Source organism: Tamandua tetradactyla, chromosome 15, assembly GCF_023851605.1.
Source record: "Tamandua tetradactyla isolate mTamTet1 chromosome 15, mTamTet1.pri, whole genome shotgun sequence".
NCBI classification, from domain to species: Eukaryota; Metazoa; Chordata; class Mammalia; order Pilosa; family Myrmecophagidae; genus Tamandua; species Tamandua tetradactyla.
This window is the reverse complement of record NC_135341.1, coordinates 83528514-83553769: the sequence shown is the minus strand read 5'-3', so window position 1 is coordinate 83553769 and position 25256 is coordinate 83528514. Positions and strand designations below refer to the sequence as shown.

At 50.1% G+C, this 25256-nt stretch overlaps 1 protein-coding gene across 1 annotated transcript; it reads left to right on the top strand.

Moving 5' to 3' along the window:
* Window positions 1-2664: 2664 nt before the first annotated feature.
* On the top strand, window positions 2665-23904 carry RBP2 (retinol binding protein 2). The gene is made up of 4 exons (XM_077130426.1): window positions 2665-2785; window positions 14758-14936; window positions 21738-21839; window positions 23639-23904. The coding sequence occupies exons 1-4, from the start codon at window positions 2713-2715 to the stop codon at window positions 23687-23689; spliced, it is 405 nt and encodes a 134-aa protein (XP_076986541.1). The 5' UTR covers window positions 2665-2712; the 3' UTR covers window positions 23690-23904.
* Window positions 23905-25256: the final 1352 nt, after the last annotated feature.

The window sequence follows — 25256 nt, the reverse complement described above, 5'->3', positions numbered from 1 at the left end:
TCACGATGTCTGTGTCTGCTTTTCCCCTTCCCCCAAGGCCTCACCTTCCACCCGCCTGGCTGCCATGGGAGGCGTGGGATATGGGTCCATCTGAAACCAGAAACCCCCAGTGGGGCAGGGTGGACAGGTGGCGGTGGGTTGAGGCGCCTGGGGAGAGCCTTCTTCGGGTAGACCCCCACCCGCCCACCATGGCAGGGCTTTCACCTGCGTGAGAGACCATGCTCTCTGCCCTTATCAATCAGTGCCCCGGCTCCTTTCTCAGCCCCCCTCTTGCCTTTTTCTGCCTGGCTCCCAGCTCCTTCTGACTATCCATTGGGAGTCAATAATTCACCCAGAGTCCCACCATCAGCAAGGACAGAGCCGGGGCTCAACCCCCTGCAGAAAGTCCAGGAAGGAGGCGTTCTTCACGCCCCACTGCAGCACGGCTCTTCAGAGATTTTTTTTTTAATTTTGTATTTTCAGACCAAAACAGCTTGCACACATGAGCATTCTTCACATACAAGGGTTCCATGCACGGTGTCCCACCGGGGCTCACAATCTCATCACATAGTAGCGCATTCATCACCATGACCATTTTTTAGAGCATTTGCATCACTCCAGAAAAAGAAATAAAAAGAAAAAAGAAACAACTCACACATACCATACCCCTTACCCTTCCCTCTCATTGACCACTAGTGTTTGCATCTGCTCAATAGATTTTACCCTTTGTTCCCCCTATTTTTTTTCTATACCCCTTACCACTCCCTTTCATTATTCACTGGTATTTCAATCGACTCAATTCATTTTAACATTTGCTCCCCTATTATTTATTTTTAATCCATATTTTTTACTTGTCGGACAATATCGTAGATAAAACGAGCGTCAGACACAAGGTTTTCACAATCACACAGTCACATTGCAAAAGCTATGTCATTATACAATCATCTTCAAGAAACATGGCTACTGGAGCACAGCTCTACATTTTCAGGCAGTTCCCTCCAGCCTCTCTAATACACCTTAATCTAAAAAGGGGATGTCTATTTAATGCGTAAGAATAACCTCCAGGATAACCTCTTGACTCTGTTTGGAATCTCTCAGCCACTGACACTTTATTTTGTCTCATTCCTCTCTTCCCCCTTTTGGTTGAGAAGGTTTTCTCAATCCCTTGATGCTGAGTCCCAGCTCATTCTAGGATTTGTGTCACATTGTCAGGGAGGTCCACACCCCTGGGAGTCATGTCCCATGTAGAGAGGGGGAGGCAGTGAGATTGCTTGTTGTGTTGGCTGAGAGAGAGAGAGAGAGGCCACATCTGAGCAACAGAAGAGGTTCTCTGGGGGTGACTCTTGGCCTAATTTTCTATGGAGATTTTAATTTTTAACCCTAAAGACAGAACTCTAGTGGTGAATTCTATGCAGCACTAGGGGAGGTGCGTAAGGGGCAGGGGGCAGGAAGGGCTGGGTGGAGGCCCTTAAACCTGTGTCTGGAGGAGAATCCCCCCTCTTCACCCCAGGAAGCTGACTGCTTGGCCTGCAGCAGCTTCTGGCAGAGCTCCCATTTCACCCTTCTCCACCGCCTCCAGCCCGTTTTCCATCCGTGGTGAAGTTGTCCCTTCCTCGTCCTGTCCTTTTACCCACACTGGCCTCTGACAACAGCTGACCCCCATTTTTCACCCTGCATCTTCCCAATTCCCGTATATTTACTGAAAAGTAGGCATGCTGTTTTACATCCCCCAAACCACACACAGACCGAGCCTTTTCCTTAGGTTTCACAGCACTGGGATTCATATATTAGAGCTCCAAAGTGTCATCTCAAAACCAGCCTCACTTCTGGGGACTCATGGCTTATCTTGCCACCCACATCTCTGTTTTTTCCAAGCATCGAGACCTCTTCTCAGGGCCCCACTCTCAGACTGGGGTTTCAGAGCAATAAGCCAACCCGTTGTCTGATGCACTGGGGCAGCCGGTTGGGAGAACGGCCCTGAACTAAGGGAACTTGTGCAAGACCTGAGCAATTCCTGCCCGGTCCAGCTTGCTCCTGGGGGCTTGAAGAAGGTACCCCCCCTCCCCCCCAGGCTCCAGTGGCTCTCAGCAGATTCTCAGGCACTTTCCTGGAAAGCAAGGGAGAGTCACGCTCCCAAGTCGGCCTCCAACCCACCTACAACACCCACCCTACCAGGCCATTAAGGAAAATACTTCGGAGCCAGACAAGCCTAGGTTTGAACCTGGTTTGCTGCTTATGGTTGTTAGTAAGCATGTGATTTAGCCTCTGGGAGCATTTCATCCCAAGCTGCGTTGCCCTCTCCTGGCCCTTCTACCCCGGCTGGGAGCACCAGCGCCACAGCTGGCTGCCTGCAGGTTTGAGTCCTGATGCTGGGGATTGCCCAGCTTGCCTGGGGTCCGGCGGGGTGACACCGCGCGTGGGGCTTCCCCAAAGGCTGGGCAGAGCTTTCCATGTGCGGCCAGAGCCCGAGCACGAGCCGCCCCATGGTCCCCGTGGCAGAGGCCCTGGCCGCTCCAGGACCTTGTGCCCTTCGTACCCGGGCTTACCCTAGTCATGCTGAACTTTGCAAAGAAAAAAAGGAAAGTTCCTTCGTGCTGTACTTGTGACCTTTGCACCGTTATCTTCAGAGCCGTAAACCTGGCCCTCTGGGCTCTAAAAGCAGCGCGTCCCCGCGGCGCTCCGCAGCCTGCGCCCTGACCACGCCACCCTCCCAGCCGAGCCCAGCCCGCCACCATGACGAAGGACCAGAACGGGACCTGGGAGATGGAGACGAATGACAACTTCGAAGGCTACATGAAGGCTCTGGGTAAGGGGCGCAGGGGGCTGGGGGCCGGGCGAGGGCGGGAACGGCGGGAGGGTGGCGGCCTGGCCCTGGGGGCAGTGCCACGCTGCAGCCCAGCAGACCCGCGTGCAAATCCTCTCTCCCCACACACAAGCCACGGGAGACGGGCAAGCCCCATGGGCTCTCGGAGGCTCAGCTCCTCACCTGCAGATGGGGAAGAACACTAAATGCGATAATGTCAGGAGAATAGGAGGCACAGAGCCTGGCACACAGAAAACACACACGGATTGGAGAAGACACAACACACACACAGAGTAAACCACCCTGAAGAGGATGACGTCGTCACTCCCCTGTCTTGTGAGTGCCATCTCCTCCGTAACCAGGTGTACCGCGTTTTGCCCACGCATGACCCCTGCATTACCCTTTTCTCCAGTCTCGTACTGGGGATGCAGGAAAAGAGTGGCTAAAAGATCCCTCAGACGTGAGCAGAGGAGGCCAAGCGAGGCTCTACTCCTGTAGGTCAGACAACCCACTGCTTATCTGACGTGGGAACCTGACTCCAGGCCCAGGGCTACTTCTGTGTTCTGAGTTGACTAAGAGGGGTCTCCTGGGGGGCGACAGAACATCCAGAGCCCGGCACTGCAGACTGCGGGCTCTTCATGCACCCAGAGGGAGTGGGCCTCAGCGGGCGCTGGGCAGCAGCCTTGGCCGCCTGCCCTTATTTTATCCTTATCACCTTCTCCAGCTTGCAAGTTCTCCTCATATGGAGTTACTTCTCTGGAACTTTCTCCAACTGCAGCACAAGATAACTGGCCACAGGTGGGGTCAGAAGGTGGTGGGAGGGCTCTCCGTGAATGAAACTCTTGGATTTTTCTGTGCAATTAGAGGTTGATGACCATTTCTCCTGAGTCAGTGAACAAGGAGAGCTGGGATGTGTTTCACAATTTATAGAGTCCTTCATGTACCTTTAACATGTTTCCAACACTGAATAGCTTTCTTTATTCCTCCTGGACCTCAGAATTTTACCTCAGCACAGTAGGGGTGGAGGGAGGGAGAATAGAGGAGGCAAAACTATTTCTACCTGTGCCCCACACCCACCCGTGTTGCACGTTTTAATACCAGAAGTGGTCAATAGAAATGATATTCTGATTCCACATGTGGGTAAATGGAAGCATAGCTCAGAACCGTAATTCTGAACAAGGTCCCAAAGATGAGGCCCCTAAACCATAGCTGGAGCTAGAGCCAGAACTTTCTATGTGACCTTGAACCTTTTTTTTACCTTTCTGAACCTCAGCCTTGCCTGTTCCCCAGAATGATTTTGGATGTAGTTGTCATTTGGCACAACTGCAAGCACTTTAATAATGGCTATTTGGGGGGATCAAGGCATCAGCAGTTATGCTGGACTAGCCGGACTCATGGAATGTAAATCAGAAAGCAAGCCGCGTCTTTTGCTTTTTCTTGAGAACTTCATGGCTCCCCAGATGTGCTTAAATGACGAAAGGTCTTTAAGTGACTTCAAGGTGTAAAGTCCAGTTCAATTTTGTTTCCCACCCTGCAGGGTTCGTTCAGACCTACCAACCCCTCAGCGTGGGTGTGGGGCTCGTGGGTCATAAATGTGGTGTTCGGACCTTTCCCTTACATGAATTTTGGAATGGTCTTTCTAATTCTCTTTAGTATCAGATACCTGTTGTATCCTAGAGTTTCAGTCAAAATTTCCAATTTAACGTCCTATCATATTGATTTCCCTCTACTGAGCAGACTGTTCGGCCTCTTTGTACCAAGGTCTCTGCAGTGTAGGGGGTGGGCTGACACTTTCCTGACTAGGATTAACACTATAGGCAACAGCTCTAACTAAATCCAGAGTGTAGATGTGCTTGGGTGCCTCAGTTTACCCAGCTGCTGATAGCCCACCATTTCTCAAGGCCCCAGGAACTTGCCCCTGCTCGAGCCCATGATGCTCTGTGCAGACATGCCTTAGCTGGAGTCACTTTCCTGTCATTGAGACAGGACACTGGACCCTTCTCACCTGCCATGGGGACATGGCAGGGCAGAGACTGGCTGGAATCGCAGCCACGTCTAAGGGGCCCGGCCAGAAGCAGCCGAGGTGGGGCTGCCTCCTTGACTTAAGCTGCTAAAGGCATCCCAGCAGATCTGAATGGCTTCTCCCACACCCAGACCTCAAGGTACAGCTTGGTTTCCCCAAAGTGAGAAGTCAGTAAGTTTGCCTTCATTATCCTTTTGAGGACAGAGACCCTTAGAATTTAGAAAGAGCCTGCATGGAGAGCGTCGTGAGTGCCCAGTTGTGTAGGGTCTCCTGTGCATGATTCCATCCCCTGCCTAAGACACATCGCTCTCTTAGACCCTTTGACTTTAGCCACTAGCACTGGTGGCCCGCTGGCTCCGAGGGCCTAGCCGTCAGTTCAGCAGGGAAGGATGGTCTCCTCCAGAGATGCGGTTCTGAGTGCAGACCGGTCACGGCCAGTAACATGCCTCCGTCTGCTCTCCAGCAGAGTGACACGTCAAGGCAACCTTTGGGTTTGCTCACATTATCAAAGTCATTAAGCGTTCAAAGTGTGAGTGCCAAAGGTCAACGGGACCTCCTCTTCCGTCTCCTTAGACAGCTGGCGTTACTTGAGGCTCTAGACTCTTTCCTGCAAGTGGAGCAAGCAGCTGGAGAAACATTCTATCCTGGGTGGGGGGCGGGGGTGTCACGCCCTGAGGTCCTTAGGCCGGAACAAGGGGTGAAGGAGGGGGAGTCTTGGGGGGTGCATAAGAATGTAGTCCTGGGGCTCTGAAAGATCAGAGAAGGAGAAGGCGGGGTGCGGGGGAGCCCATCCTCTCTGCCCAGGCCTGAAGCCAGCACCGCAAGTCGCCGGAGTCACCCGGCCTCCCTGACAAGCAGGGACATGCCATCTGCGCCCTGGGAGCCCCCCGCACGGGTGAGCGGTGGAGGTGGCTAACGAGTCTGCCCGGACACAGGGGCCCAGGACAACCCAGCCGTCTCATCCTTCCCCCCACAGCTGTGGGGGCCACGCTGGCCCCTTCAGGTGGCCCTGCCCTGAGCTGGGGAGGGCGCGGGGCTCCTGCTCTCCCGTCCCCAGCAGGCGGGCCCCAGCAAGGGCAAGTGTCCCTGCGTGCCCTGGGGGCCTTGCAGCCCCCATGCTGCCCCCACCGCAGAGGGGCGGAAGCCTCGGGAGCCACAGGCGGCCCTTCGGCTAAACTGTTGGCTGAAGCTGTCACCAGCACACCCACCCTCAAGGAGAGGGGCTTGGACCCCACCTTTCGAGGGAAGGAGTGCTAACATCATGCTGTAAAAATGGGCAGGGTGGGGGGCCCTCAGCCTCGGGTGGCCCTTGGGCAGAGGCACAGGCCAGCAGGAGAGCAGTATGTGCAGGGAGGGTGGTATGTGCAGGGAGAACGGCATGTGCAGGGAGAGCTAAGCGGGTGCTATTGACAGAGGGGCAAGTGCAAGGGAGGGGAGGGAAGGGTCTGGAAAGGCACCAAGGGCCATTCCTGAAAGTGGCGGGTTACATGGGGACTTGATCCTGCAAGGAGAGGGCCCCGGGCGGGGGTGGGGGGGGGACTGTGTGAAGAGAGAGATTTGCCATCAGGAGTCCCACCCTGGCAGCCAGGGGGTGGGAGCCTGCAGAGACACGGGAGTACCAAGCAGTTATTGCGAAGGCCCTGGGGAGATGGTGAGAGCCTTGCTGGGGGCGCGGTGGGGGCCGAGATGTCCAGAGTGGGGAACAGCCTGGATTTAGTGACTGGGGGGCGGCGAGGGAAGAGGCAGGGAGGAGTTAACCGAGCAAATTAGAAACTATCTCACAGCTTCCATCAGTGAAGGGGGGCCTGGATGGATATCGGAAGGTGTATGCCCCCAAATGACCCAGATAATATTAAATTGAGACCCTCTTTTAGGGAGTGCTTATTCTACAAATCACAAATCTTTGGGAAAAAGAACTATGGTTCACTTCACTCACAGAAGAAGGCAAGGGGCTCCTTCTATGAAGATCTTTCTTCTTTCCATTGAAATTAGCAGCAGAGTTGAAGTGCAGCAACCTCTGCAGAGAGCACTCGGCATCTCCAAGCAGCTCTGCTGGAAAGGTGGCACCTCGGAGGCTGAAGTCACAAGGTTCCCACATGAGTGGTCTCTGCCAGGAAATATTTCCTGAAGGCCTGCAATGTTCAAAATCCTGCCTGGGCTCTCTAGGAGTTGGCAGGTCCAGCCTCAGAGCTGAGCAGTGCACAGATTATTCTCACACCACCATGAGATTCGTGCTAGAACTTATGTACTTTCTCTCATTTAATTAACTCCGTTTTCCACAAGTCACCCAGGCCATGCCAGGAAATACTTTAGGCATTGGTGAAATAGCAGTGAAAGAGATGACAACTCCCTCCTGGAGTTTACATGTTAGTGTGAGAGACAAAGAATACACAAATGGTTTAAGATGGTTTCAGTGAGTGGTCAGCTTTTAAAGAAAATAAGATAATAATGGGGTTGGGAGAGATGGGTGGTCAGGGAAGCCCACCTGAGGAGGTGACACCTGAGCCCAGGCTTGAATGCTGAGAAGTGTTGTTCCAGGAGGAGGGAACAGCAGAGACAGGCCAGTGCATTTGGAGGGTGGTGGGTAAGAGGAAAGAAGGGAGGGGATAAGGGTGGAGAGGTCGGCAGAGGTCAGGCCACACGGTGCCTTAATCTACCTCATTTATAGTCTTAGGATCACCACACAGAATCATAGAAGTGCAGGACTGGAAAGCAGGGGACCCCTTAGGAGCTGTTGTGTGGTCCTGGCAGGAAAGGATGGTGGCTTGGGCCAAAGTTCTGCTGCTGGCTAGAGGCAGGAGGGCAGAGTCAGCGTACATTTTGGAGATGAAGCCAACAGGGCTTGCAGATGAATTGAAAATGAAGCAAGAGGAAATGGAAGAACCGAAGATGGTTCTTTGGTTTCAGCCTGAATAACCAGGAAGGTGGAGGGCCCCGGGGCTGACATGGGGGAGGCACAGGAAGGAATGAGTTTTGGCAGAAGGTGCTGGAAAGGGGACTGAATCGAGAATTTTGCTTTGCATATTTTGGTTTTAGATGTCCATTCCACATCCTAGTGGGACATTAAAAACGCCACTTTGATATGAGATCTGGAGCTCAGAGTGTACTCAGGGATGAAGACAGAAGGAATTCTTTCCATGTTGTGGGGTCGGCCTCTAGAGGGGTGCCTGGGTGCCAGGGTGACTGGCGGCTGGGAGATAGTGGAGCTGGGACAGGAGTCTCAGGTGTCTGCTTGGAGCACCCGAGCTCTTCCCACAGCACTGTTCCAGAGGGGGCACGAGGCCTGAGGGATGGAGGGAGGGGCTTCATTCTCAGCCAGGTGTCCCAGGATGGTGACAGGCAAAGCAAGCAGGCAGCACCCTCAGAAATATTGTGAGAGAGTCACTCAGAGACCAGGGGGAAAATGAGTGAATTAAATGCCGAATAACCCAAGGAGGAACTAGTTTCACAAAATTTGGGTTCCTGCTGATGCTCACAAACCTTGCCCGAGTCTTGACTTGAACCCCGCGGCACCTGGTTGGACTTTCAGATAGGGAAGTGCTGAGGGGTAGAAAAAGCCCAGGTGAAGATAGAGGCAAACCTTGCCTGTGGGTGGCGGCAGTCCCACCCCACCCCTCATCCCTGTGGTGGGTGCTAAACTGTGGTGGAGGCGAGATGGGGCAAGGGGAGCAAAGAGGCACCCCAGGGTCTCCAGCCGGCCTCTGATGTCGAGGGAAGGTTTTAAACATAATTGGAGATGCCCATGAGGGAGTGAGAGGAGATGAGCAGGGGCCGGGTTAACTCCTCTGTGGAAGTGTTATCTGGAAGAGGAAATGGTATGGAAAAAAAGGAGAAGATTGCTCTTCCACTCTGCTTCTCACAATTGCCTAAGAGCACTAACGATTTGAGAATGAAGGAGCTCGGTCGAAGCCCATGGACGCCGCACTTTGAGTGAATTCCTTATGAATATGTGTGCATCTCTGTTCTTTAATTTACAAAAAAAGCACCTGCCCTTTTAGCCTGCAACTTTAGCTTTTTTCACAAGCACATTATAAAGCATTTTAGCATCAGATAGCATACTCATATTTCAACTTTATGACTTGCATTGTTCAAAATGCAGTTATGAAAACTACGCTTTAATAAAGTCACTTCGGTGCTTTGCTTTTTTTCCTTCCTGCAGCAGCTACAAGCCATATATATTATTCAGAAATAGCTTGCCTTTGGACCCTCTCCTTTGAGATAGAAATTCATTTCACCTGGCTATAAATCAGGCTTGGAGGTACCTTTAATCCAGAAAAGCAGATACAACATGCTTGTTAATGCTGATGTTAAAACACCCTATCAGGAAAATAATTTTTACTGCAAAGTCCAAAGAGGAAGTGTTTCTCTGATCCATACGTGTGCACATATTCCACAGCTGCAGTTAAACCCTTCCTTTTGATTAGAAATATCAGGAATCCGACAACAGCACATTTGGCTCCCTTCCCTGGGGCGGAGCCAGGGAGACATGATTAACCGGACTGTGCAAACGCGACAGCGTGGCTAAGAGACCAGGCCATTTTTCAATCCTGAGAAGCGACGCTTGATTCCATTTGCAGAGCGTCCCTAACAAGATTCCCCAGTGCCGCTCAGGAAGATTCACTAGGGCATTTCCAGGACAAACCAGTCTCCATAGCACTTTAAGCTATGATCTACCTTTCTAAGCAACCAGGAACCAGCAGTCATATCTGGGAAACATTTCTTAGGTGTGAACAACAAACAGAATGTATTTGTGGAGAAACTGTTGGGAGCTCTCACCCTTAGCTGGGTGATGCCAAGTCCACCACTTTACTTCTCTGGAGCTTGATTTCCACATCCGTCGAGGGAAAATGACTTGCCCTTTGAGGGGCATTTCAGTTCCGATCTCTCTGTGATTTCCAGTTCTTCTGCAGTGGTTTGCCCGGCACCCGCCCCGCCCTGACTGGGTGCCAGCATCCTGGTCTGTCACGGAGGCCTTAGCAGGACCTCAGGTTGTTCCCACCCAGCAGCTAAACTACAGAGTAAGGAAGCAATCCACTCAGGGAACTGTCACAGCGAGCCAGATAGAACGACCGCGCGACAGGCTGAGACCGTGAGGGAGGGGGTAGGTCAACCACCCTTCTGGCTGCCCCTGCTGAGTCCTTGTCCCCTTGGGCTGCGTGGAGGGGCAGATGGCTGTGAGGATGAATAAAGATAACCGAAATGCTCCACTCTGCACCAAATGCCGACCTCGTCACTGCTTGACCCAAACGGGCCAGACCAAGGGCGGAGGCCACCGCGCACTGAGCCCCAGCCAGCTCCTCGGCACTGGGGGAAGACTCCTCCATCGTTCTCGCTGCAGCTTCACCATCAGTAACCCTTTGAGGAGAGAACCCTTTCTCCCATCTTACCATGAGAAAACTGAGGCTCAAAGAGGGGAAGTGTCTTCTCTGAGATCCCTTAGCTGGGAAATCAGGGACAGAATTGGTACCCAGATCTGCCCCTCCCCCCTATTCTTTTACCCTGGTGGTTTGAAACATTGGTGTACACAGAATCACCTGGAAGCCTTGTAAAAATGAGCACGGTCCACCCCCCAGAGCTTCTGACTCTGCAGGTCTGAGCGGGCCACAGAATTGGCATTTCTGTGCTGCTCATGCCGTTGGCCCAGGATGCTCCCTTTGAGAACCACTGCTCCCGACCCCGCTGCTTCCAGCAACCATCCCAGGAGTGTTTGTTGAGCACCCGCTGTGTGCCCAGCCCTGGTTCCATGGAGGGCATTAAGCAGGGAAATAGTATTGTCCTTGCCCTCACAGAGGTGACACTTTGGAGAAGAAAACAGCCAGCGCTGTGAAAAATTCAGAGGAAAATAGCAGGCAGTGTCTCCTGGAGGGAAACGCCGGGTGGTCTGAATAGCAGGTGAGAAAGGAGGCAGGAAAAAGCCGAAGAGTCTGGAGGAGGCCAGGCTGGGGTTGGGCCTTATGAGATTCGGAGATCGGGAGGTTAGGGGCAGAGCTTCCAGGAGCAAACATACAGGGAGTATCTGGGAAAACACAAAAGGCTCCGAGGCAACTGGCCTGGAGCTCAGGGGGTGTGATGATGATGACGATGGTGATGGCAGCTACCACTGGTGGAGTGATTGCCACAAGCCACCAGCTACCAGTCAATAATAGCTCTACTTATGGCCTCTACTTTCTGCTGCTTCATCTGGACCCGAGTGTCCAGTGTTAGGGCTGAAATTAGACACATATCACTGGACTCATTAGTCTGTGTATCTGGGGTAGAAAGACTGAAATACTATGAGTTGGAATATGACATGTTAGCATCTTCTCAGCTCCTGTGCCTGTCACAGCATATGGAACTAGGGGTTCTAGAGCCACATAAGACTGGGAAAGGCTGGATCCTACATCCCCCTCTTGGAGCCACAAGGCATCTTTCCTTTACTAAAGGATCCAGGAAGCTCTTCCATGTAGAAACCACCTTCTCTTGGTTTTAAATCCACATTTCCCAAACTTAGTTGATCACAGCCCATTTTTATGACCACCACACTGACTGTGGAGCTCAAATCCCATGGCAAACACATTGGGGAGCCCTGGGTTCTGGGAGTGCTGGCTGAGAAGCCTAGAAGTATTCACAGCACAAAGAGAAGCAGAGAGAGCATTTGCTTTGCCCTGCCTCCCATGGCCTGCAGGCTGTGTGACTCGGACACGCTTAGGTACAGTTCCATAAACCACAAGGTGAGGCTAAACGAGCTGTCAGAGAATGTAAAGGGGTTGGAGTATGAGCCACTCTAACTTATTATGGTGCTGTTTGGTGGGGTCAGTGCATGAGAGCCCTGGAGAATGTAAACTGCCCAGACAGGGGGACTCATCCAGCTGGATCTCCTGTGCCTCCAGGAGGAGTTGGGGAGAGTCAGAAGTCACCAGTATCTCAGATAGCCACGAAAACTGCACAAACTGGGGTGATCTGATCTTCTGGTGTTATCACCAGCCCAGAGCCTGCAGAGCACAATGCTGGCCCTGTGTTCAAATACCACCTCTGCTGCTTCCTCACTGTAGAGCCCTGGCTTACACAACTCCTCTAATCCAGTTTCCTCACAGGTAAAATGCAGATACTGGAATATCTGTCATGTGGGTTTGTTGGGAGAATGGAGTGAGCCAGTGGGAAGTTTCCAAGGGAGGTTCCATCAGGGATACCATTCTTGTTGGTTCCAAGAAGGGTCTTAATTGCCACTCCATATGATCAGGGTCCACACAGGGTGACCCCGAGATTTGCCTTACCTAAAACTCAGCTCACTATATGCCCCATAAAATGGGTCTGTTCTCTGACTTCCCTGGCTCTCATCTTGGTCACTCAAGTTCAAAACCACTGCCTTCTCCCCTCCAACTTATTTTGTCCACCCAACAAGCTCATTACCAAACCCTTGTGATTGCTGCTAAGCAACTGTTCATGCTTAGATAACTCACTCAACCGCTTTGGGCCTCCACTTCTTCACCTATGAAACAAGAGACAGGTGTACAAAGGGTGACTTTAAACTCTTTAAATCATGGGACTCTTTCTATGAGCATTCCCCTATGAGAAAGTCCAGTTTCTAAAACCACTGGAGTCAGTTGCCCGTAGATTCTGAATTTGGATAAGGCCCAGAAATCTGTAGTTTTTACATCTTCCCAGGTGACCTTGATGGGCAGCCAGGTTTGGGACTCATTGGTGAGCTCCTACACACAGTGGGTGTTCAACAGATAATAGGGAGCAATAGGCGAGCATTCATTCATTCACCTGTCATTCATGTACCTGTTGATGCCAACATTAGCCTCCTTCTCTTTTCAACTTAGGATACAGATATATAAACCTTTTGTCTCCTGGGCTGACTAATATTACCTAAAATTACTCCCTTTGCTCAACCCAGACTTTATATAGTTTAGGATGCAAAGGAGCAGTTAGGACCCTGTCCCATGTGATTCTCTTGTGATTTCCCAGCTGTGGTCAAACTGCCTGCCTAAAATGAGGCTCAAGCAACCAATTCAAGTCTCTCCTTGGTCCTTTGGGAGGAGGTGAGTGGTGATGACTGTATTAGTTTCCCAGCTGCTGACACAACAGTTTGGCTTAAACATCTGGAATTTATTGGCTCAAGGTTTTGAGGCCAGGAGAAGCCCAAAATTGAGACATCAGCAAAAGTGATGCTTTCTCCCCAAAGACTGGCATTCTGGGCTGACTGCCAGCCATCCTTGGGTCCTTGGCTTTTGTATCACACGACAATGTACATGGCAATGTCCTCTCCTTTCTCTTCCAGGTTCTGTTGATCTGCTTCTGCCCTGGCTTTCTCTCTGTAGTCTTCTCTATAAGACCTCCAGTGATAGGATTCAGACCCATTCTGATTGAGTTGGTCACAGCTGAACTAAAAATAATCTCATCAAAAGGTCCTATTTACAATGGGTTCACACTCACAGGACCAAGGGTTGGATCTGAACGTAACTTTTCGGGGGACATGATTCAAACTCAATAGGGACCAAGAGGGGTTCAGAAGGAAAGGTGACAGAGAGAAAATGGAGAGATAAGATGGAGGAAGTGATACTCCACTCTCACGGATAAAGGCAGCAGAGGTGTTAGCCCTCCAAGTTGACAAGCACTCCCTGGACTATCGATGCCCACTGGTTGCGCTCATGGACACAATAGTATGTTGCCACACACACACACAGCAGAAATCACACAGCCTGCGGTGCACTCACTGGCCGAAGAGATGGGTATGGAATTTTCAGGAAGGCAGCACTCAGTGAATTTGAACTGTTCTTACTCTTGGGAACATCATTATCCCTTGGATTACAATAGAATCAATGTTGGTGTTTGAAAACAAATGGCCCTTCTCAGTGGATTTTCTGAAGAAAATTTAAAGATTTGGATTGACACTCAAGGGTATCTGGAGAATTTTCACAGGCATAACAGGGGTCAAATATGATTTGACTCCAGATGAGGAGTTTGATGCTGTACATGGCAAGGGTAGAAACTTAGCAGTTCCAGAATTACCTCCTGTTTCTAGATCTATTCCACAGGACAGCGACTTTTGGCTTGGGTGACATTTTATGCACAACCGAGGTCAGCAATAGCTTCCTGTTATAAAATGCCAAGTTTAGGAAAGTAAACACTCCTGTCAAAAGGCACACCCCCGCTTCCTTACCAATCATCTCTAAAGGCGAAATATAATTTTCTTTAAAATACCAAGGCAAAGAAAAGCAGTAGATAGAATACATGTGGCAAAATCTTGATACTTGTTGAATCTGGGTAATGGGTACATGGGGTTCATTGTACTCTTCTCTGCTTCGGTTTGTTTGAAATTTATCATAATAAAAACATAAGCAATTCTTAATTTTTTTCTTTAAACATAACAAAAGAAATCACTGAGTGGGTGTTTATTAAGTGCCTGGAATATGCTTAAAACTGTAGCAGGGTCTTGTAACTGAAACAGAACAGCCGAGCTAAGTAAGCCTCCAATCGGCTTTTAAAACAAAAGTTGTAGCAACACTTCCCTGCTGCAGACATTAACAAAAGTTTCATCTTCACTCATAATTTAGACCAGTGGTTTTCAAAATGCTTTTTTCTTTTAAGCCATAAAACCCTTTCTTCTGTAAAGTCCTAGACAGAAGTCCAGTATGTGGGATAGAGAGAATACAGCTGCAATGATAGAGGTAGTGTGTGTGTGTGTGTGTGTGTGTGTGTGCACGTGTGTGTGTGTGTGTGTTGGGAAGCTGCAGCTCAGGCCTGAGCCCTGCCTGCTACCTTCCTTGCCATTAGGGCTTCGGAGGAGGTACCGGGAGACTCCTGGGTTTTCAAGCAATCGGCAGGTAAAAGGCAACTCGTGTTTCCCACTTAAGCCACGGGTGGCCCCTCTGGGATCTGTCTCTGGTCCTGAATGTCTGGACTTGTTAAAGAAATGAGCGAACCTGGCTGAGCACATCATAACCTTCGCAACTCCCTTTGCCAACAGATATTGATTTCGCCACTCTCAAGATCGCAGTACACCTGGTCCAGACCAAGATCATTGCTCAGGACGGTGATCACTTCAAGACCAAAACCAACAGCACGTTCCGCAACTACGACCTGGACTTCACCGTCGGGGTGGAGTTTGACGAGTTCACCAAGGGCCTGGACAACCGGCATGTGAAGGTACCGGCGTGTGCTGCTCTTCACTGGTGCATGTTTTGTGCCCAGGTTGGCTATTTGGTTCACCATGAAAAACTATCTGGGAGGCATCAGGAGAGGGGCCCGGAGTAGGCATCATGGTGTGGGCAACCAGCAACTGTTGTCATTGTAGTAGGAAGAGGCTGGATTCTGCACTAAGCTTTTGAGCAGAGGAAAGGTGAAAGGATCGTGATCTCTCCAAGATTCAGGGCAGGGACCCAGCGCCCACAGGCCGGGCAGGCGGGTGACCAGGGCGAGGGAGGTGATGCCGACTGTGGCACACGGCATAGAGCAGCTTCATTTAAAGGGGGCAGCTCTGCTCAGCACCAGCCAAGCAGTCAGTGTCATAGAGGACTGAGGGCCTCCTAGGGCCAGATTCATTTTTTTTTCTTCTTAAGAGAAGTTGAGAATTTAGATATTTCCATATGAAATATCTCAATTTTTAAGTACTGTGCAAACCAAACAGAAAAGTCCATAGACTAAATAAAATCTATTCAGACCTGACAACCTGGAGAAGCCTCTGGCGAATTTTGCAGCTTCTATTCTAGCATCATCTTTAACTCCCTGAACATAATCTGGAAAATTCTCCCGCTCCACCCCGCATGGGAGGGCTAGCCTGCTAGCTCCTTGAAGCCCCGGGCTATAGATGGGCCACTGAAAGGAGCAAGAAGAAAACAACACTGAGTGGAGAGGGGGCACAGCCCGAGACCTGGAATCTTCAGAGGAGTCAGGCCCAGCTGGTAGCTAAGGCAGAGGGTGGGAGGCAGCAGGGAGGAGGGAGCAGTGGGTGGGTGGGTGGGTGGGAGGGGGTGGTTTGCAGCAGTTCCCCCCCTCCCTCCGGGACCTAGTGACGTCACAGCCAGTGACCAATCCTCGTGGTGGACACACTCTCGGGGCACCTTTCTTTGGCTTTCCAAAGCAAATTATACCTGGTCAGCCCCGCCTCTCAGGATTGGGAAGAAATCCAATCTCCATCACGTTTAAGGATTCCCCCACCCCAAACAGCGTCATACAAGAACCCCTGGGATGACACAGTCCAGGAAACTTGGAAGCATTTCTGGGTTCTCATTTATTGTGGTTGCCAATGCTCACTGTCCATGCCCCTGTCATTTATCTGAGGGTGGGTACTGTGAACAGCAGCCACTGTCTTGGCACCAGGCTCAGCCCTGGACCTCTTCCCTGGCTCCCAAGGTGAGGGAGGAAGAGGCTAAGTGTACCCTCCCTAAGCGTCCACGTTCTAATCCTCTCGGACCCTCTCGAGGTGCCCCTCACCCCCTTCTCCCATGAGCCCCACTCTTCCCAGGCCACCACCCTCAGACTCTCACCCTGTTCCTAGGAGCTCTTTAAAGGCCCGAAGGCTGGACTATCCCCCATCGCATGGGACAGGAGCTCTGGCTCCTCTCCTGAGATGGGAGGAAAACCTGTTCCTTTCTGTTATGATGATTCCAAAGCTCAGAGGGCAGAACACGTCTTATTTCTCAATTGAACTGTCCTGCAACATTGCTAATCTCACACATCAAGTCAACGTTGAATTATATGTAGTGTTCCCTGCTCAAGAAAAGTGGAAAATTTCCCATGATAGCAGCAGTGGCATAAGAGCACAAGCTTCCAAGCCCTGGCACATCCGCTTGGAGACCCCTCCCAGGCCTGTGATGGAAGAACAAGGCTTTTCTGAACTGGGTTGCTGAAAGGCCATTTCATCCGACGCCAGTCGTGATGGGAAAATTTGTCTCCAAATTTTTGCATCACTCTACAGCTCTAACCTAATAGGTTCAAAATGATTCATTTACTCTCGCCCTACAGTTTGGAGTGAGGGCTCTTGGAGAGAAGCCCTCTCTGGCTTATTCTTCTAACACATTTGAGAGTAGAGAACTCACTTTTCCTCAAATAAGTCATGTCCTTCCTAGCCTTCCTGACCCTTCAAGCATTCATCCTCTGCCTCCTACTCTTTCCACTTTCCCTCTGCCCTGAGCCCTGACCCCTCTTGTTTCTGCCTTGTCTGCAGCAAAATGCTAGGGCCAATAAGCACACACACACACGCACACACTCAGGACTGGCGGAGACTGAGAAGTACCCAAGGCAGAGTTTTCAGTCTCCTGCAAAGGGCTGTTCTCATGACAATCACAGCCCAAAGAGCAGAGCCCTGGGGGACACCTGCTCTCCTAAACTTGACTGGAGCCCTCCGGCTGGAAGGGCATGTCTCCCTAATGGAATTCTGTTGCCCACACTTGGCAGCGTTTCTGAGCATACATAAAAAGCCATATGCCTGCGCGAGTGTGTGTGTGTGAGTGTGCACACATTTATTCCCTGGAGATCCACTTCTCATCTCTCTGCCACCCTGTGAACCCCTCTGACCATCTTCCCCTTCAGCAGTCAGGAGAGGTAGGTATGGGTTGGGGTGCAGCAGAGGCCCCCATAGGGCCCCGTCACACCCAGTTCTTTATTCCACAGGGAGCAGAGCAGGGAAACCCCGCCCAGTACGGCATCAACTCTTCTCTGAGGGGCCCAGGAACCCCCTTCCTCATTCCTGCAGGTCATATAGATTCCTGACTCCCACCCCTGGTTTGTTCCTAAAAGCCTCTTTCAAAAATATACAGGTCTTTGGTTGTTGCCAACAAAATTGGAATCATCTAAACTGAGCCCAGCTGGCAAATTCTAAATATAAGTTTTTTGGCCATGGAATATATATATGTGAAATGAAATGAGAAAGTCACTGGCATCTATGCAATGGAATACCATGCAGCCGTAAAAAAGGAATGCAATTCCTTGAAAACAGTATTCTTAGTGGAAGAGGCCAGACACAAAAGGGCACACAGTGTGTGATTTCTAAGAAAAGTCCAGAATAGGAAAATCTGTAGGGACAGAAAATAGTTCAGTGATTGCCAGGGGCTGGGGGAAGAGGTGAATCAGGAGAGATTGTTCATGGGTACAGTGGGATGTATTTTCAAATGGGGATTTGAAATATATTCTTAAATTACACTTGGTGATGGTTGCATGAGCTTTTGAATGTACTAAAAACTACTGAATTGTATACTTTTAAAAGGGTGAGTTTTATGGTATGTGATTATCTCTCGGTAAAAAGAATAATAAGTAACTGAAATTGGAGCAGGAAAACGCAGATGTAGATGTTGGCAGTTAAAGCCAAAATGAGGTTGTTGTGATGTTCTGAGATGTGAGAGTGGAGAGGGGGTGCCGGCGGGAACTGGGGGTGCTGCCTGGAGAAGCAGCAGCAGCAGAGCTGAGATGAGCAGGCAAGGGGAGGGCCCGCGGGGGAGGGGTTAAGCATGTTAATAGTGTTTTTCAGTGGTCTTCATTTAAAGGGCTGTTCTTTCCCTTTATAAAAAAACACTTCTTATTGGGAGCAATTCCAAATGTACAGAAAAGTTGCAAGATACAAGCTTTGCACACCATTTCCCCAAGAGTGAACAATTGTTACCATTTTGTTCCATTTGCTTTATCATCTGCACTTGCTCTCTCACTAGTATATATTGTGCACCTATTTCTGAACAATTTCCCCTTAAATAATTCTGTATTTCCTTGAGAATTAGGATACTCTCATATATAACCACAATGTCACTATCAACTTCTCTAAATTTAGCATTGTCATGGTATTTGCACCTGCGTCACCATAGAGCAAACGGCTGCTTTGAATATTGACAGCTTTGGACGCTTTGGATGGGGAGGATACAGTTCCCTGGTGTCCCCAGATCGCAGTGTGGGCATCTCCTCCTGGTTTACTGTATAAGCTCTCCATGCCCGAAACACCCTCCTTCTTTATCCCGCAGCTCAGAAGCGATGGCTTTCCCTGCTCATGTCCATCTCCTCGACTTCGGGATCTTTTAAGGCCACTGAGCCTTTGTAAGCCTCTTCTGCTACCAGCATGAAGGGACCCAGCCAAAAGCAAACTGAATTACAGAATTTTTGTTCATTTAGTCATTCTCTTCTCTCTGCCTCACCCTGTCTGCTTTACATAGGAGGAAGGCTGTACTATCGTAGAGATCATCCTGATTAATTGATAACCAACTCACTTGGGATCAGAATAACTTTTAATCTTCTACTTAATATGGATTATTAAAATAAAGTATTAGGACAGGCCTCTGTGCACTAACATTTTTCTCCTTTCTTCCTTCCTTCTGCAAAATTTGCTAAGCCCCTGCTACATGCCAGGCCTGGGTCAGGAGCTAGGGATGAAGCAATGAGGCAGAGACCCTTCCCGACCCTCCGAGGTCTCACAGCCCCGTAGGGAAGGCAGACAGGCAGATGGACAATTACCTGCCAGTGTCTATGACATGTGTGCACTCTGGTGGTGCCACAGAAGCTAAGGCAAGGCGTCTTCCTTGGTGGGTCACTGCCTATAACTTCATCATAGGAGAATATGCCCGCCCATTTATTCCCCAACGTGCATTTACCTCCAGACTGCATCTCTGCCAAGCCATCCCATCACAATCTCGCGCAGCAGTGCCAACGAAGCAGTCCCTCAGTGCCGGCCGCGCTGCCACGCCTGGGCAGGCTGAAGTGGGCAGCTGACAGGGCCTCTGCTTTCATGGAGCTGATAGTCTATGAGGTGAGACAGACATGGACTCAGTGACACATGTCCATGCTGTGTAAGCCGATACGAGGTGGGGAGGCCCAGGGGCCACAGCCCTTGCAGCCTGCAAACTGAGCTTCAACAAAGCATTCAAAGCTGTGAAGCTACCAACGGCCCTGAAGGAGCGGGAGGCTTATTTTTTCTTTACAAAGCATGCAGCGTTTCATTTTTAAACTCATTTTGGAGGTAGTAATACATGCAAATGGTTCAAAAAAAATTGGCAGTGAAAAGTGAAGCTTCCCTCCTAACCTAGCCCCCCATCCCTCAGTTCCCACCCCAGACACAATGACTGCTGAGGAGTTTTCTGTTGGTTTGTTTTGTATTACCTCCTTGCAGCAAGATTCTCATGCCTTCAAATGCATGCAGGCACATGCCCCGCTCCCCTTATTTTATGTGCACTTGCTTTTTTACCTCAAGCACTACCCTCTGAAGGCTACTCTCCTCTGTGAGTGTGGAAGTACCTTCTTGTTCCATGGCTGCACAGCAGGGATGACACAACCGGATTTAACCAGCCGCCCACTGGCAGAATTTATGAGGCTTCCAGTCCTTTGCTGTAACAAACAGTGCCGCGGCGCGTTGGGGAGTAAAATGAGGAGGAATAAAATTGTACATAAAAGAGATACTATGGTCAAGGTCAAATATTATTTTTGAACCAGGTAGACTTAACAATCTGTAGAAAACAGACTCGTACTAAAAACAAAAACAGATCCAAAAGTACAAACACAGTGGAAAAAAAAAAAAAACACCACGGGTCAGTGTATCGCCATCTGGGTTTACAAGATACGGAGGAAAGTAAATGTCTGGGCCTCAGCAGAGTCGTGCTCCTAGAAGTGTAACCCGGTTTGCACACACACGCTTGGAAGAAAACCACCCAGCAGCAGGGTCACCCTGAAACCCAAAAACTGGATGTAAATGACATCTACATCTCAGGAGGTGAATCTGCAAGCCTCGTGCGGGCACAGAGACGGAGCCACCTAGAGGGCGGCATGAATTGTACCCAGGCAGGTGCGAGGAGAGGTGAAGGAGGGCGACAGAAGGGGGAAGAGTGGGTGGTTGTATAATTTGCGAGTACGTGCATGCGGGTTCCCCCGGCTGTGGCTCCTCCAGCCTGCTGGCTAAGCTCGGCCTGGCCGTACACCATGAGCCCTGCAGCTCTGCTGCCGCCCCGAGCCCCTCACCCACTGGCATCACTGCCTGGAGGAGCCCCCGGGCCGGGAGGAGCCCCGCCTTCCCGGGGCTGGAGGGAAGACCGGGACCAAGCCATCAGGTCGGTCCCCTGCTTGATTCGGCAGCATCCCCGCCTCTGTCACCTCCCTGCAGCAGGCAGGGCTCACAACAACCACCCCGTAGGGTCAGTGTCAGTTCCCCGAGTCGGCAAGTATATGCCACTTTATGTTTCGACAAGGAATATATCATTGCCGTTCCCAAAGGTTTATACTAATTTATTCTCCCAGCAGCCACCAATGAGGGCGCGTACCTTCCCACACCTTCTCCAACTCAGTGTGCCATCAAACTCCTTTACCCTTGACCATACGATGAAGCGATCTGAAAAAAGGCTTAATTTGCACTTCTCTTACTGTGAGTGAGGTTGAATATCTTTTCTTACGTTTGAAAGCCATCTGCCAGGGTTTTGGTTTGTGTGTGTTGTTGGGTCCTTCCCCCGCCCCCACCCCAACTAAGCTGTTGGTTCACATCCTTTGTTGATTTACCTCTTAGGTTGATAATCTTTTTCTTATTGATTTACAGGAGCCCTTTATACATAAAAAATCTGGTCTTAGTCCAGGATATGTTACGACTATTTTTTTCCAAATTTAGTTATCTACGAACTTTATATATTTTCCCCTTCCAGAAATTTTACTCTGTTATATAGTCCAATCTATCATCTTGTCCCCCATTGATGTGAAATGCTATCTTTACCATATGGTAAAATGGAAGCGTAGAATTAGTTAAGAGAGAACAAAATTTAAGGATTCTTCACTCAGGAGACAGGGAGCCACAATCCGCCGGTCTGGCTGGAATCGCGGGCGCATGTGGAAAATTGGATGCAACAGCCTTGGTTTGGCCCAGGCTGGCTGAGGGGTCAGCCCTAAGGACAAGCCAGAGCCAGGGAAGGGCTTCAGGAACGGCAGCTTCAGGTTTAGGTTCGTTCAGGGTCTCCAGACCACACGTGTGATTTGCCTGGGAATCTGTCATTGCAGACGCTGGTGATCTGGGAAGGCGACGTCCTTGTGTGCGTGCAGAAGGGGGAAAAGGAGAACCGCGGCTGGAGGCAGTGGGTTGAGGGGAACAAGCTGTACTTGGTGAGTCCTGGGACCCACTTGGCGCCTATCCGCGGTCCTGAAACAAGCTACCATGTTCACCTCGCCAGGTGTTTGACAAGAAAAACGGTCCTGCTCTCTTCCCCTGAGCTGTAGCCAAATGCATGTGGTCATATAGTCGGAAAGCCATTCCCATCCGGCTCAGGGGACTTGAGGAAGAAATCTATATGGCTGTTTCTGTGAACAGATGCAATTAAAAAGAAAGTTCAAAATGCTGACTTAGGAGGCTGAGATCCAAGGAGAAATGCAGGGAGTTGAAGACCAGCTGGGGAGAAACATAAACCCAGGGTTCAAGATGCAACTTTGGGATCCTGGAAGAAAGAGGGAGAGTGAGGTGCAGAGGGAACTGCCTGTAAACAGGCACTGACCTCCCATCATTAGGCAAGTCCACATGACCCCAAAATATTTTAGGTTAATTTGGTAGTAGAATAGAGCAGTAGGAAAAAATGCTGATATCCTTAAATAAATTATATCTGGCTAGACAGCTTAATTTTTCATTCTTCAATCTTCAAGGCACCATTTCAGATCCAGCCTTCAAAGAGTGAAAAATCGTTCATTCCCTCATGCATTCAGTCACTCATCCATTAAATGAATGGCCTATTCGATGAATGCCTCTTCATTCATTCATTCATTCACCCACCCATGGGGTTAGGCAGGTACCTGGCTCCAAAATCAGTATTCAGGTCACCCCCGTGCCCTTCAGAGCCAGCCTTGCTTCAGCTGAGATCCTTGTTTTCAGAGGCAGTGTCACTGGTGATGAATGTGAGACCCTCACCACCCTCTCCATTGCTGGTTTTCCCTACTTCCTCCACATTGGAGGATGGATTTTTTTAAATTGTAGCACAATCCCCAAGGGTCCCAGTGGCTAAGACAATGGATTTATCCTCATTTGCATGAGGATGGTGGTTGTCCCCACTCTCACACCTTTCTCTCCTCCTTCAAACGGTCAGTGAGAGCCTTACGGACAGATGAGTAAAACATACGGATTAAAAATAAATAAATAATAGGGGGAACAAATGTCAAAATAAACGTAGTAGATTGAAATGCTAGTGATCAATGAATGGGAGGGGTAAGGGGTTTGGTATGTATGAATTTTTTTTTCTGTTTTCTTTTTATTTCTTTTTCTGAATTGAAGCAAATGTTCTAAGAAATGATCATGATGATGATACAACTATGTGATTAAAAAAACAATGTTCATATTATGTTGATTGGGTTTATTAATAAAAATTTAAAAAAAAAGAGTCAGTGAGATGCAGATAAGCCTGGTGGTCTCCAAGGAGAGTGAAAAGCAGCACACGAGCGTGCACAGGGCGCCCTTCTGCCGTGCACACCCCAACTCGCTGTGCAGCCTCCAACCAATGTTCTAATCCCCAGAGGCCAAGAGTCCATGGGGTGGACGGACAACTCACCAGCTGTATCGTCCCAGGCTCTGGACTTGCAAACATGTCTCCCCACTAGATTGTTCCCTCCTTTGTGGCTTCACTGCCTTTTATAAATTAAATATTGCTTTAATCATGGGAGCAGGAGAAATCCTGCCCAAGAGGATAATTTCATTGCATTTTTCATTTTTATAGTTGTTCAAGCTCAATTCACATGCCAAAATCAAATCACTGCTACCTGCAGGGCGTGCCAGCTGATTGGGTCTGTCAGGTGTATTTTGCCCCGGCTAAGGGCCCCCATTAACCCTGCTGCCCCACCCCCAAGAAAGCAAGAGGGGCAGGGGACTAGGCAGAAGGAAAGCCTGGCTCGTTACCTACTCATCCACTTTCTTGATTTTGCAGGATCTGACCTGCGGTGACCAGGTGTGCCACCAAGTGTTCAAAAAGAAGTGATGGCCGCACGCACGATGCCTGCCCAGCACCTCCCTCCCCACCCATTAGCTCTCTACTAGCTTTGGGAAGAAGCCATAGGGACCCTCCAGTCCTGACAGAGCCCCGTGGAGGCATCTGGACGGATTTTTAATAGAATGAGTGTGTAACAAATGGCAGACATATTCTTCCTTCTTTCAAACCTGGCATTAAATAAAAACCAAAACAACTCACTCCTACCCTCTGAAGCCCTTCGTATGGATCTTCTTTTATTTCTAGAGCTGTGTCCATTTTACCCACAGGCAGAAGAGATGGCCCCCTCATCGGGGCTTTTTGCATGACTTTTTTGTTTATTTATTTACTTTTACTTGTTTTTGTTTGTTTGGTGGGCTGTTTTACCTAGAAACACTCTCTGCCCAACACAGCATCCCCCACTGATTCTTGAACACCTCCCATTTGGGATTCATTCCCATGGGGAGCATTTCTCCAAGATTCTCTTGATGTGTACATCTTCCACTGGCCCCTGACCTTGAGTGGCCTGGGCAGAGCAGCCCTAAAGGCCTCTGGTGGGTCTGCAGTGCCAGCCGCCCTCAGCCAGACCAGCCCTCTGTCCTTCAGCACCGGGCAGGCTGGCCCCCTGCAGAGGGGTCGCTCAGTTCAGGGCCGTCCAGCCTCAGCGGGGCTCTCATCCACTTCCCTGAGAGAGCTGCAGGCTCCAGGGCATGTGGCCTGAGTTCAAGTCCTGCCATTCCACTTTTTACTCATGAGACCATGGATAACCTATTCAGCCTCTCTGTCCTCATTTCTCCCTTCTATAAAATGGGAAGACAAAAATCGCATCTTCTCGACTGAGTCACCATGTGGATTAAGTGAGCTAATATACAGCAAGTGACCTAAGATACCAAGGCCTGGACATGGTGAGGGCTCAGTAAATTAGCTCTGGCTATTACGCTGAGCTCCTCTCTCCATAATCCCAAGGAGCCAGAGGAACAGGTGCTAAGCAGCAGTGAGTTAACACCTCCAAGGCCTCCTGCTGCCCTCTGAACATCAGGCTCGTTATTCTGAACAGAATTGCATTCCTGCTGGATATACCTGCAAGGACGGAGCACGTGGAGGATGTGGACATACAGTGGTGCATTCATGAGGTGCTGGGAGGACACGGTGGGGCAAAACCATCTCCTTCACTCCTCTGCACAGTGCCTGGAATCCCTTCACTCGACATGCAGCGCCTTTGAAAAGCAGGCTCACCCCAAGAGGGGTGGCAAAGGGGTGAGCACCCTTAGGTATTATTTGATTGATCGGATCCTTTCATTGATCCTGGGCATCCTAAATGGGATTGGGGGTGGATAGAAGGGCTGCAATCCCAGGACCAGGCTTGATTCAAGTCCCCCTAACTGGGCATCCATGCAAAGCTGCGCTCCAAAGGCCAGGTCCCTATTCCTATGGCAGGAAGGCCAGAGAAGCCTGGCTGGAGCTTCAGCTGGGTGGGGCAACTGGGGGAAGTGGGTGATTTTCCCATAGGCTCAGTCCTTTTAGCAAGCAAGGGAGAGTGATAGGGCAGAAGGGGGCTTCCTGAGGAGGTGCAGGTCCC